Raw genomic sequence first — 14087 nt, forward strand, 5'->3', positions numbered from 1 at the left:
CGTAATGCTTATTGAGTTTGTTTTTCAAAATATTTGCATAAATTTTATATCCTGCGTTCAATAAACTTATTCCTCTATAATTATCCGTAATTTTCAAATCTCCTCTCTTATGTATAGGAATTACAATAGATTTAGTCCAGCTTTCGGGAAATCCTTGTCCCTCCCAAATCAAATTTTAAAATCTCAAAAATCTTTGTAGAAATTTATGGCTAACATATTGAAATAATTCACTATTTATTAAATCTTCTCCTGGAGATTTATTGTTTTTCAATTTAGCCAAGACTCTTTGTAGTTCATCCATAGAAATTGACTCCAATAAAGGATTAGTTGAAAATGGAAGCGTGAGAGATTGTGTTGATGTAGACCATAGTTGTTGAAAATACTGTAACCAATTGTCCTGAGAAATAACATTTATTCTTAGATTATCTTTTACTTCACAATTTAATTTCTTAAGAATTTTATAAGTCTGTGGTTGAGGCCGAGTAATGTCATTTTCTAAGTATGCCACAAAGTTTATCCAATTCTGTCTATGTTTTTTTCGAACTTCTCTCTTTGTGATTGCCCGTTTCTTACGATAATCAATTTGATCTTCTTCTTTCTTGGTTGAGATATACTTATTGAATGCTTGTCTTTTATCTGCAATTATCTTGCTTATGTCATCATCCCACTGTCGCAAGCCTTTCTTTCTAAACCACGCCTTTTTTTGTCCCAAACTTTCTTTGGCGGCTTGTGTTAAAATTTGTTTCATATTCAACCATTCATCTTCAACATTATCAAGAAGGGGTAATTGATCTACAAGAATATCCATTCTATTTCGGTAGAGATTAGCAATACTAAAATCTCTAAGTAAACTGACTTTGAAGAGTAAATTATCATTTTTCATATGCGTTTTCTTTCTCAACCATCTTGGTTTTAAACGTACTGAGCTAATTAGTAGATAATGATCTGTTTCTAATTCCTGGCCTCTAAAAACTCAGGCATCCATAACCATGTCTGATAAACGAAAATTACATATGATATAATCGATGATAGATTTTGAATTCCTGGCTTCCCATGTATAAATAAAAGTTTAACTATTTTTGAGATGGAAGTAGCCTACATTGCTTCTATCTTTATTGTTAATAGTGAACTTTAAATTAAGAACATGATTTTATGTTTATTATCAATATCAATACCATTTTTCCCCACTTTATACAGAGGAAGGGCACGAGGGGCTAGTACCACAGTCTCAGTTTGGCTTATTGTGTCTTACCACTCTTTTCTGAGGGAATGGTTTTTGAGTCCGAATGGCCACTTTCTTTGTGGATAATGTGACTCAGCTATATAGGGCCATTTGTTGATTCAGCCATGTAGACTTAAGGTCAAACACTACCAATAAATGTCTTCTTTTGAACAGATTGTATTACTGCTTTTATGATTTTAATTCTCCAGATTCTTAAAATATAAATAAAATACAATAAATAAGTAAAACAGTTATTCATACAACTGTTCTAATTTACCGTATTGTTCATACAACTGTTTTAATTATTTACTGTATTGTTCATACAACTGTTTATATATTTATTGTATTGTTCATACAACTGTTTTAATTACTTACTGTACTGTTCATACAACTGTTTTAATTATTATTTACTATTTTTAATTATTTACTGTATTGTTCATACAACTGTTTTAATTATTACTTACTGTTTTTAATTATTTACTGTATTGTTCATATAACTGTTTTAATTATTTACTGTATTGTTCATACAACTGTTTTAATTACTTACTGTATTGTTCATACAACTGTTTTAATTATTTATTTTATTGTTCATACAACTGTTTTCATTATTTATTGTATTTTAATTGTATTTTAAGAATTTAAATTCATGAACACTGTTGAACAGTGACCACATTGCATAATTATTTTTGTGTTAATTCGTCCAGGTTCAGAGATAATGTATCTTAATATAATTTACTTACTTACTGACTTTTATGGAACCTGTAGGTTCATTGCCGCCCTCACATAAGCCTGCCATCGGTCCCTATTCTGTGCAAAATTAATCCAGTCTTTATCATCAGATCCCACCTCCCTCAAATCATTTTAATATCATCCTCCCATCTATGTCTCAGGCTCCCCAAAGGTCTTTTTCCCTCCGGTTTCCCAACTAACACTCTATATGGATTTCTGGATAGCTTAATATAATTACAATTATAAAAGAAGAAAGCAAGTTACAAAAAATGAACAGTATCTGTTCAATAGACTGAAAAAAAACTTTTGGAGATTTAACATCCAACTTCCCAGCTACAAGTGTGAGGAATTTACATTTTTAAACATTTATTTTATTATTTTACACTGAAATTGATAACACTGGACATAATTTCAACACAGTACTAATATTTCAGATTTAAAGAAATTCATTTTCTTTTTAATTATGTAACACCTCTTACCACTGTCTTAAAATTGTACAACAATATCATCTGCTCACATTCCTTAAAGACTTATGGAAAGAAGAAAGGTATAACATTTCACAATCTTGTCATGAGAAGAAGGTAAGTTGTTAGTTTAATGCTCAGGTTACCTTTACCCGGGGGGAATAATTCCCGATACTAATTTGACAGGAGACTGAGACAGTTCCAGGGACATTCTGGAAATTACAGTAAGAGAAACTTTCTTGCCTTTACCAAGAATCAAATCCTCATTTTTTTCAGCTCCTAACAAATTATTCTATCAACTGAGCTAACTCAGTCTCTGACGTCAAATTATTCCTGAAGAATACATACCTGTTGTAACAACATTAGCCATGATGGCACTGTCAGCGGAGAGGGGGTCCAGCCCAGGACCAGGGCGAGGGTCATATGCCGTTGTACTGTCCACATAGTCAGCACTGATGTCATATGCCATCTGCTGGTGCTGTGTTTGTACCGGCGTTGTAGCATAGGCATACCCACCATGTGTTGCAGGGGTGTAGCTGCCCAGGTCACTGTTGTACGTGTAGCTGAAAAAAAAGAAGATAATGTGTAATTATTATTCACATTATTTGAAATCTTCAACATGACATTTTATTACATTTGAAACGTGGATGTGGAGAAAAATGGAATGTGTGAAGTGGACAGACAGAATAAGAAATGAAGCTGTGTTGGAAAGAATGGGTGAAGAAAGAATGATGCTCAAACTGATCAGGAAGAGAAAAAGAAATTGGTTGGGTCACTGCCTGAGAAGAAACTACCTTCTGAAGGAATGGTGAACGGGGAAAAGAGTTCGGAGTAGAAGAAGATATCAGATGAAAGACGACATTAAGATATATGGATCATATGAGGAAACAAAGAGGAAGGCAGAAAATAGGAAAGATTGGAGAAAGCTGGGTTTGAAGTGAAAGACCTGCCCTTGGGCAGAACACTAAATTAAATGAAATGAATTAGCAATGTTTTACCATATGAAATTGGTTTAGAATGCTATTCAGTTTCAATTTCACATTGTGTCGAATGTTGAAAAAAAGTAACATGTGAAAAATAAGCTATCTTGTGCAGCATTGATCAAATACTAAAATTGAATACAGTATTTACTTGGACATAAGAGCCCTTTTTATTTACTTCCAAAATTGGGGAAGGTCTCAAAGGCGTGAAGCTCATAAAATCACTTGGTTAGGGAAGACATTAAAAATGTGCTATTTTAGTATTTTATGCCACATAGTAGGTCTATAGATATTCAACTACAACAAATTTATTAGTAGATTATGCATTTTGACTTTGAAGAAGTAAGGTAGGGTTCTATAACCAATGGGGTTGTATTGCCGTGTAAATACGATATATAGCATTATTCTTCGTTTCCGTGTACATTAACCCTGATGCACTACAATAGTTAGCTTCTTCTATTCTACTCTTACAGATAAAAAACTGAATTTGATATATGTCTTTTGGTGTGAACCGTTACATTTTTACAAACTATTGAATGACAACTACTGTATATTAAATCTATCTTTAATTTTGCTTCTTGCAAAACAAGTGTATATAAGATGAATGGAGAATTATAAATAGCATACTATTTATATTTTACAAAGAGAATTGAAAAGAATCCCATTTTGCGTAAAATGTTTCCGGCCAATTTCTACCAGATATGTCTCTATTCAGAACCATCCCAAAATGAATGTGTAGCTGAAATAACTCAACACTTTTAGGATTCTCTGTCTATTCCTCTTCTTAACTCGAGTAGTTTATGAGACGATGTGCACTACAAAAAAGAAAATAAAAAGAAAAACAGAAAGTGTAATGCAGAGTGGGGTAAGACTCACTCCGCACTCATGAATTTAGAGTATGGCACATTAATTTTTACAGATATGCAAGCCAAGATACGCAGTCATATTGGTAACTCCCGATTACAATCCATCATTCTAATGAGAAAGAAATATAATTATAGACTGACAATTAGTAAAAAATGTTTTAAGGATACACAGTAGGCCATCTTAGGTCCAACCTGCCGGATATCTGAAGGCAATGTTACTACACTGCACTTCAACTACAATTGTCATTCATTCACTCATTCAAAGTTTTCTGCCCAAGAGCGGTCTTTCACTGCAAACCCAGTATTCTCCAATCCTCTCTTTTTTTCTGTCTTCCTCTTAGTCTCTGCATAATGATCCATATATATGTCATCTATCTTCTGATATCTTCTTCTGCACTGAACTTTTCTCCCGTTCAACATTCCTCCCAGTGCATCTTTCAGTAGGCAGTTTCTTCCTAGCCAGTTTCCTTTTCTCTTCCTAATCAGTTTCAGCATTATTCTTTCTTCACTCACTCTTTCTAGCACAGCTTCATTTCTTATTCTGACTGTCCACTTCACAAGCTCTATTCTTCTCCACATCCACATTTCAAATGCTTGTAGTTCGTTTTCTTCACTTCGTCATAATGTCCATTTTTCTGCACTATGCAATGTCACACTCCACACAAAGCACTTCACTAGACTTTTCCTCGGTTCTTTTTCCAGACACCTGCAGAAGATGCTTCCTTTTTCTACAGTATTAAGAGCTTCTTTGGCATTGCTATCCTCCTTTTGACTTCCCGGCAGCAGTCATGTTACTATTTATATACACCCCAAGTATTTGAAGCTGTTCGCTTGTTCTACTGCCTCATTTAGAATTCGCATGGGTCAATGTAGAGTATCCACCGCCCACTGAACGAATATTGGTTAAACGAGCGTTGAGCGACTTCCACCGATTTTGGAATAGACACCGACGCACTTAGGTTAGGTTAGGATAGTTTAGGCTTTTATTATCCCGTCAAGATGAAGGTGAAAGCGACTGAGTGTGATTTTTTGTTTTCTATGTTGGTAGTTCAAGTGCGTCGGTGTTTATTCCAAAATCGGCGGAAATCGCTCAACGCTCGTTTCACCCGAATATTTCACACTTTTATCACTGCCAATGTTGCGCTATAAACTAATTTTCGCAAATTTAATGTAAAAGACTGCCTACACAAGCAACAAGTTATACTAAATGTTAAGGATTAGTGCAAAACTGGCCTATGACTCCCATAGTGAGCGGGACATAAGTAACATTCATCTTCGCATGTTTATCTTCTTTATTTTTGTTCCGACTAAATCACCGACTCTTTTTTTTTTTTTTTTTTTTTTGCTCTCGGCATTTTATAATTTGTGTATGTACATACGACATAGTCTACAGGTACAATATAATACGTACGTGGGCGGGTTACTACAGTCGCCTTCATACCTAGGAGATAACATCTTTATTTCCATCAAACTCTTGAAACAGATGTTTACAGGATCACAATAAACTAATGATAAAGTGAAATCTCTTTGCTGTAGTGCGGCCCACAACCCAGTAGCAGAGACTTACCCGCCATTGTAGTTGGGCTGGAGTTGATCAGATGACGAAGGTGTCTGCGTGTCGAAGACAGAACTGTCAGGGGCAGTTTCTGTCTGCGCTCGTAACTGTGCTCTGTGGAACCGCACCTCATCCTCCACTTTCTCCCGCTGCTTCTTGGACATCCGACCAAACTTGACCGCTGCAAAATAAGAGAAAACAATTAAGTTAATCTCAAGAGTTTTAATTATCATCTGAAAATTTGTGCTGGAACATATATTACACTATAAACAGTTACATATTTAAAAAAAGTATCACATTTTTATAAAATATATTTTCTGGAATTTGGCATAAATTGCCTTATACGATATATATTTTTATATGAAGCCCAAAATACATTTTTTTTAATTTCCTTTGGAAAATATGATATTGCGATTCAATGTCATTATCATTAGTACCTGTCATTAATACAAAAGTTACTGCTAAGTTACTTATAAATTGTACGGCCTAACACGTACACAAATTTCCTGTGAACATAGTTTTCCAATTTTGAGTTATTAATTAAAATGAACATTAACACTCCGCACGTGAATGAAATTATACAACCGACTTCATATCGATAAAAGAAAATCGATTAAATAATAAATTAATCTAAAACAAACTTGGCATTACTTCACAACAATTATTAGAAGCGAGGTGCTCAATAATTTTTCCATGTTTATGAACTAAAAATAATAAATTGTATTAAGTAATCACCTTCATCACAGGGAAATGATCTTTAAAAGTTCATGATTACTGCAATCTGATATGTGGTATTCATTTTTGTCTAATGTTTAATTATTGCATAATGATTAATAAACACTTTTTGTCGATTGTCATGTCAATATCATAACTAAAGTTCGGATAAAGTTAGTTTTATCAGGATAGGCTGTATAGCTATATATATATATATATATATATATATATATATATATATATATATATATATATATATGATAGGGATTGACTTGCTTCAGACAAAGTAAGCACTTACACCCTTCCACTAGCTAAAACTCTACCAGCTGGGAAGAGCGCTCCCCATTCCCTAAAATCAGTGAATGGACACTAGAGCCGATAAGAACTGAATATGTCGTCATTACTGTAGGCTGGTGGACACGTGACAACTAGTTAATGTTTGTAAGCAAAACGCACGGACACAATGCCTATTCTGAAACAGCTACTTTATCCGAATCTTAATCATAATCAAGTGGCTTAATATGTGTAATAATATGACTTTTCAATGTATTATTTCGATAGTCTTTAGTACAATTTTGTATATTGTGTTCGGAAAAATATGCATTAAAATTATTTGCATGAAAAGAAAATGTAAATTATAGTTTATTTAACGACGCTCGCAACTCCAAAGGTTATATCAGCGTCGCCGGTGTGCCAGAATTTTGTCCCGCAGTTCTTTTACATGCCAGTAAATCTACTGACATGAGCCTGTTTCATTTAAGCAGTGGCGGCTCGTGAACTTGTGGATTGGGAGAGCTGCAGTAGATTTTGGTACATACAAATTTCACTTCTTGATACCATTACTAATAAGTATAGGACAAAAATAAATGCACTACATATCGAAAAACCAATACTTTCTCACTTAGTTGGGAGATGTCTGTGGCATCATTTTCTAATCGCTAAAAAAAAAAAACTAATACCATCGATTTCAGTTTGAATTTCTGATCGGCAGACACTCAACTTGCAATCTACCAGTTCATTCTGAATTGTCTTAGAATTACCTTTAAACAGTGGCATGTTCCAAATGATTTTTGAGAGGCTCGTTTAGATTACTCACGGACTGTAGCAACCCACGAAATACACCAAAGTCCTTCGAATCACTTTTTCATCATGTCCCCTAAGGGGAAGTTCATATTGGCCACAAAATTTGACACAATCAATATTTTTTAAAATAATTTCACGATTTTTTCTCACTTCTTGATTATGTTTGAGAATGTTTGTTCTGTTTGTTTCACTTAATTGCGCAGCAATATTAGTTTTGCCTAACATAGCCAATGAAACAACATTTTTCAGGTGAGATTGCGAAGATTCGTGCTTTTTAATTTCTAGAGGCAAATGTCCTAATTCTGTCACACCACTCCTAGTCTATGCAGTATCACCACCGAAGAGCAGGAAACCACAAATGCTCAGCGTAAATGTCATTATTATACTTCTTTACATATATGCACTATTTCGGCTGGAAGAAGCTCGAGTAAGATTTAAGTTGGGAAACGAACGACCCTTTAATTTCACTTCATTACATCAATTTTCTCCGCAAGGGAAAGTTGAGAAAAATAAAATTAATATTCTGTAATTCACACATACTCATGCTTGCACATTTGCACTGGTTAAGTTACGGTACTAAGACGTCACACCAAAGCAACACTCAGATAATACACTGATGGTCAACAATTTTCTAAAACTGGAAAAGAAGTCTCTTTCGTATTTTACGTGCTATATCAAAAGGATTATACTCGTGCAATCATTTTTAGTTAAAGCAAATATTAGGTTCTGCTGGAAGCTGGATAAATACGTAATAATAAGACAAAATAGAATATTAATTTTGTTATATTAATTCGATAAGATTCTACAACAATAAGTATGTGAAGAGAAAATAAAAATTTTGTCATTAAGTTAAGTTTCAAGGAAATAGAGAATCCTTTTGACGTAGCATTACAATAGCGGTGTGGGAGTGGAGGAAAGATCTTCCCTTGTCGCCTGGCTCTGCAAGCCACAGCAGCGAAATATGGGTTTTAAACAGCGGCAGTTTCCCTCTGCTTCCCTTCACCCCTCTACCCCCTACCTAGCAAGACACACTCTCTATGATCTGTCCCACCCTACAGATCCCAGAACGACTTTGAATGCAGTGTCAATTCCAGTACAGTCGACGCGCAAAAAGATAATGCATAAGATAATAGTACATATACCCGGCCAGATGAAATATAAAGCAATTTACCAATAAAAGTTGTAACAATTCTTCTACAAATTAAAATAAATATTATTTTTATTTTCCTGTCAAAGCAGGGAGTTTTGCAGCTCCGCAGCTCTTATGGACGAGCCGCCCCTGCATTTAAGCACACTTAAATGCCATCAACCTGGGCCGGGATCGAACCCGCAACCTCGAGCACAGAATGCCAGCGCTATACCAACTATGTTACCCAGGACGATGCATGGAAAGAGAATGATAATTTATTTTATTATTGTTTCTAGTCAATAATATTTTCTTTTATAAATCTTGTTAATGAATCAACATAAGAGTGAAATCTAATATGGAAACAATGTCATAAAAATAAGTTTAAGGTTTTGGGTGGGATTCAAGTACATTAAGAACATATAATTAATATATAATTTAATTATAAAGCACAAAAATTTGATTGAACCCTCCCTAGGAAGAAAATCTTGCTCCTGCAACTTCTCTCAACTAGTCTGCACTAGTATCCCCCTTAAAATCCAGAATTAAATTTTTTGTAGCATCATGACATCGAAATGTATTACATACAGTATGATATATCTTAAGAATACAAAAATAAACATAAAGTAAGGTACACTGTAGTTAATTTACGCATATATTCTAACTTAATTACATGAAGAACGACGGAAGATAGTTAAAATGCATAAATTCATGGAAGAAAATGTTCCTGCAACTCCCGCCACTGGGATTTTGGAAAATATATTCTCGTACGACATCCACAAATCCGCATCTACATATAACTTTATGTGCATATTCCGCAGCCTCTGATGAGTTTTCTACAGACAGTGCGAAAACTAGGAAGATCTGTTCATTGCAATGCATAACACGCACGAGTTTTCTAATCCGTTTGCTAGATGGCACGCCACGAATAATGCCATGTAGTTCCCCAAGTAATCCAATAGATTGCACAAGAAGCTATGGAATTGAAAAACAAAACTAAATCTGTCTCTTCCAACTTGTTTTGGCTCGACTGCTTTTGCCGGCCGGTAACTTGAATTGTGTGTCACATGTATGTGCGTATGTGTGTGTTTTGTGTATGTACGGATAGACACGGAATATATAACATCCCGCGCGCGACTACGGGAGGGAGAGAGAAAGAAAGGGCACTATTCTGAAACGCGGAAGTGTTGGCACAACTCCAAGTGAGTCGAGAATGACGTCACACCGGCAGGGTTAAGGTACTGTGGCAATGCGCGAAAGATAGAAGCAACGGTGAACCGCTAGAATGTAACGGGTACAGAAACAAGGAGAATAAACCGCTACATCGTTAGTATTCCATTTTCCCCTGCTACCGAGATTGTTTAAATCGCCGCTAGATTGGGTTACTACAGTGTCTTGTGTTAATTATATTTATGTCATTAAAGTGCGTGCTGTTATAACTGCCAGACATCAGCGCGTATACGTAACAACTGGATGGACAGGTTACGATACAGGAACGCATGTTGGGTTATTATGAAGTGAAAGAAAGATCTGGTTTAACGATGTAGCCTACTCAAGATACCTGACAACAAATCATACACACACACACGCACGCACGCACGCACAAAAAGGAAATTCCGTCTTTCGTGTTATCAGTGAGGACTTTTCTGAAAATATTTTATGTCGATTCTTCAAAACTTATCTTTTGCTTTCATTGAGATGAAATGATGATGGTGGTGGTGGTGGTGATGATATTGATGATGATGATGATGATGATGATAATAATAATAACAATAATAATAATAATAATAATAATAATAATAATACACAAAACAAGGGTCTTGTATTAAAGAGAGTTCGTTTATGGATAGAATTTCCGTATAGTAAGCCTGAGAAAGTACGTATCTATTGTACAGTAACTCTTGCATTCTTCGATTTTTTCGCTATTTTTAAGCATTGGTTGCCAAAGTCTTTGAATTCGTCAGCCCATCGTATTTCGTCTTCCCACATTCCTATTGCCTATTCTTGGATCCCATATAGGCCCCTCTCGTACTTTCGTACGTATGGTGTCAGTAGGATCATTGTTTCTGTTCCAATCGCACATTTCAGCGTATTTCCTGATCAGATGTCTAACAAACTCAACAGCATTCCCTATCTTTGTTCTGTTTTGATTTCATTTCACAATCGATCTCAGGAAGACACATTATATGCACTGTATTTAAAACATCTCTACGGTTTAGGTTTGAAATACTTTTAGAAAATTTTTATTATAATGTGTTTGTCAAAATTAACATTAGACTGAAACAAGCATACAGAATAAATATTATTCTCAAAGTATTGAATTCTATTTCAACTTCTACACAGCATGAAACTGACGATGCCGTACTCTTGTTTCTCTAACCTTCTGAATCAAAAATATTATTCTGATCGTGTCCTTTTCGTAATGTGCATAGGCCTACACGTAATAATTTAATAATAATAATAATAATAATAATAATAATAATAATAATTTAATAATAATAATAATAATAATAATAATAATAATAATAATAATAATAATGGAAACCAAGGATTTGTCATCCAGTCTGCTGTCAAAAAAGCTTAAATTTAGAATTTATAAAACAGTTATATTACCGATTGTTCTGTATGGTTGTGAAACTTGAACTCTCACTTTGAGAGAGGAACAGATGTTAAGGGTGTTTGAAAATAACATGCTGAGGAAAATATTTGGGGCTAAGAGGGATGAAGTTAATGGAGAATGTTACACAACACAGAACTGCACGCATTTTATTCTTCGCTTGACATAATTAAGAACATTAAATCCAGTCGTTTCAGATGGGCAGGTCATATAGCACGTGTGGGCGAGTCCAGAAATGCAAATAATGTATTAGTTGGGAGGCCGGAAAGAAAAAGACCTTTGAGGAGTCCGATATGTAGATGGGAGGATATTATTAAATGGAATTGAGGAAAGTGCGATATGATGATAGAGACTGGATTAATCTTGCACAGGATAGCGACCGATGGCGGACTTAAGTGAGGACTGCAATGAACCTCCGGATTCCTTAAAAACAGTAAGTAAGTAAGTAAGTAAGGATTCGACCTGCCAGTCTGTACAGTTTTAAAAGGTTGCCGTACCAACATTTCTTAAATGTAGCCGAAAATTGAGTCTTAACAATGTATTCAACAAAGATGAATTGATGCGGCAGAAATGAAGCTCCCGAGACCCTTAGCAGGCAGTACTCTATTTTAAATGATAAAATGAAAAGTGAAACTATTCGAATGAAATTAGGGGCTAGAAACATTCTGGAAACTATTGATAATATTATAGATCAAAATGGTACACCCAAGAGACTGAATCAAAGCTGTATAACCGCTACCTACGGTACCTATAAAGCTGCCTCAATAGCAACCCATAGAAATCAGAAGAGTGGAAAGATCAAAGAAACGCTGGCAGAATGTAAGTAATACTTACTTACTTACTTACTTACAAATGGCTTTTAAGGAACCCGAAGGTTCATTGCCGCCCTCACATAAGCCCGCCATCGGTCCCTATCCTGTGCAAGATTAAGCCAGTCTCTATCATCATACCCCACCTCCCTCAAATCCGTTTTAATATTATCCTCCCATCTACGTCTCGGCCTCCATAAAGGTCTTTTTCCCTCCGGTCTCCCAACTAACACTCTATATGCATTTCTGGATTCGCCCATACGTGCTACATGCCCTGCCCATCTCAAACGTCTGGATTTCAAGTTCCTAATTATGTCAGGTGAAGAATACAATGCGTGCAGTTCTGTGTTGTGTAACTTTCTCCATTTTCCTGTAACTTCATCCCGCTTAGCCCCAAATATTTTCCTAAGCACCTTATTCTCAAACACCCTTAACCTATGTTCCTCTCTCAGAGTGAGAGTCCAAGTTTCACAGCCATATAGAAGAACCGGTAATATAACTGTTTTATAAATTCTAACTTTCAGATTTTTGGACAGCAGACTGGATGATAAGATCTTTTCAACCGAATAATAACACGCATTTCCCATATTTATTCTGCGTTTAATTTCCTCCCGAGTGTCATTTATATTTGTTACTGTTGCTCCAAGATATTTGAATTTTTCCACCTCTTCGAAGGATAAATCTCCAATATTTATATTTCCATTTCGTACAATATTCCCGTCACGAGACATAATCATATACTTTGTCTTTTCGGGATTTACTTCCAAACCGATCGCTTTACTTGCTTCAAGTAAAATTTCCGTGTTTTCCCTAACCGTTTGTGTATTTCCTCCTAACATATTCACGTCATCTGCATAGACAAGAAGCTGATGTAGCCCGTTCAATTCCAAACCCTGCCTGTTATCCTCAACTTTCCTAATGGCATATTCTAAAGCGAAGTTAAAAAGTAAAGGTGATAGTGCATCTCCCTGCTTTAGCCCGCAGTGAATTGGAAAAGGATCAGATAGAAACTGACCTATACGGACTCTGCTGTATGTTTCACTGAGACACATTTTAATTAATCGAACTAGTTTCTTGGGAATACCAAATTCAATAAGAATATCATATAATACTTCCCTCTTAACCGAGTCATATGCCTTTTTGAAATCTATGAATAACTGATGTACTGTACCCTTATACTCCCATTTTTTCTCCATTATCTGCCGAATACAAAAAATCTGATCAATAGTCGATCTATTACGCCGAAAACCGCACTGATGATCCCCAATAATTTCATCTACGTACGGAGTTAATCTCCTCAAAAGAATATTGGACAAAATTTTGTACGACGTCAACAAAAGTGATATTCCTCGAAAGTTACCACAGTTGGTTTTGTCCCTCTTTTTAAAAATAGGTACAATTATGGACTCCTTCCATTGTTCTGGTACAATTTCCTTTTCCCAAATAGCAAGTACAAGTTTATAAATTTCGCTATATAATGCACTTCCACCCTCTTGTATTAATTCTGCTGGAATTTGATCGATACCTGGAGACTTGTACTTTTTCAGATTTTCTATCGCAATTTCGACTTCTGAAAGCGTGGGTTCGGGTATAAATGGCTCAGCAGTTTGTATTTCAATATCGTCCCGATCATTTCTATTTGGCCTATGTACATTTAGTAGTTGCGCAAAATAGTTTTTCCATCTGTTTAGGATTGATGGAGAGTCTGCAAGCAAGTCACCATTCTCATCCTTGATCACGTTTACCCTTGACTGATATCCGTTCTTAAATTCCTTTATACCCTTATATAAATCTCGAATGTTTTTATTCTTACTATTTGTTTCTACCTCATTCAGTTTTTCCTTCAAGTAACCTCTCTTTTTATTCCTAAGTGTACGACTTGCTTCCCGTCTTTCATTGAAATAATTATCTCTCTTCTCCTC

General features: G+C 35.3%; 1 protein-coding gene across 2 annotated transcripts in view; it reads right to left on the bottom strand.

Moving 5' to 3' along the window:
• The window catches only part of Hr3 (Hormone receptor 3), a 172579-nt gene that overhangs the window by 45705 nt on the left and 112787 nt on the right, over positions 1-14087 (bottom strand). For both annotated transcript variants that reach the window (XM_069847912.1, XM_069847913.1), the window contains exons 3-4: positions 5829-5997; positions 2764-2978 (exon numbers count right to left, since the gene is read on the bottom strand). In XM_069847912.1, the coding sequence (XP_069704013.1) occupies positions 2764-2978; positions 5829-5997 (384 nt within the window). The remainder of the gene's footprint in view (positions 1-2763; positions 2979-5828; positions 5998-14087) is intronic.

The sequence above is a fragment of the Periplaneta americana genome, chromosome 15 (genome assembly GCF_040183065.1).
Source record: "Periplaneta americana isolate PAMFEO1 chromosome 15, P.americana_PAMFEO1_priV1, whole genome shotgun sequence".
Classification (NCBI taxonomy): Eukaryota; Metazoa; Arthropoda; class Insecta; order Blattodea; family Blattidae; genus Periplaneta; species Periplaneta americana.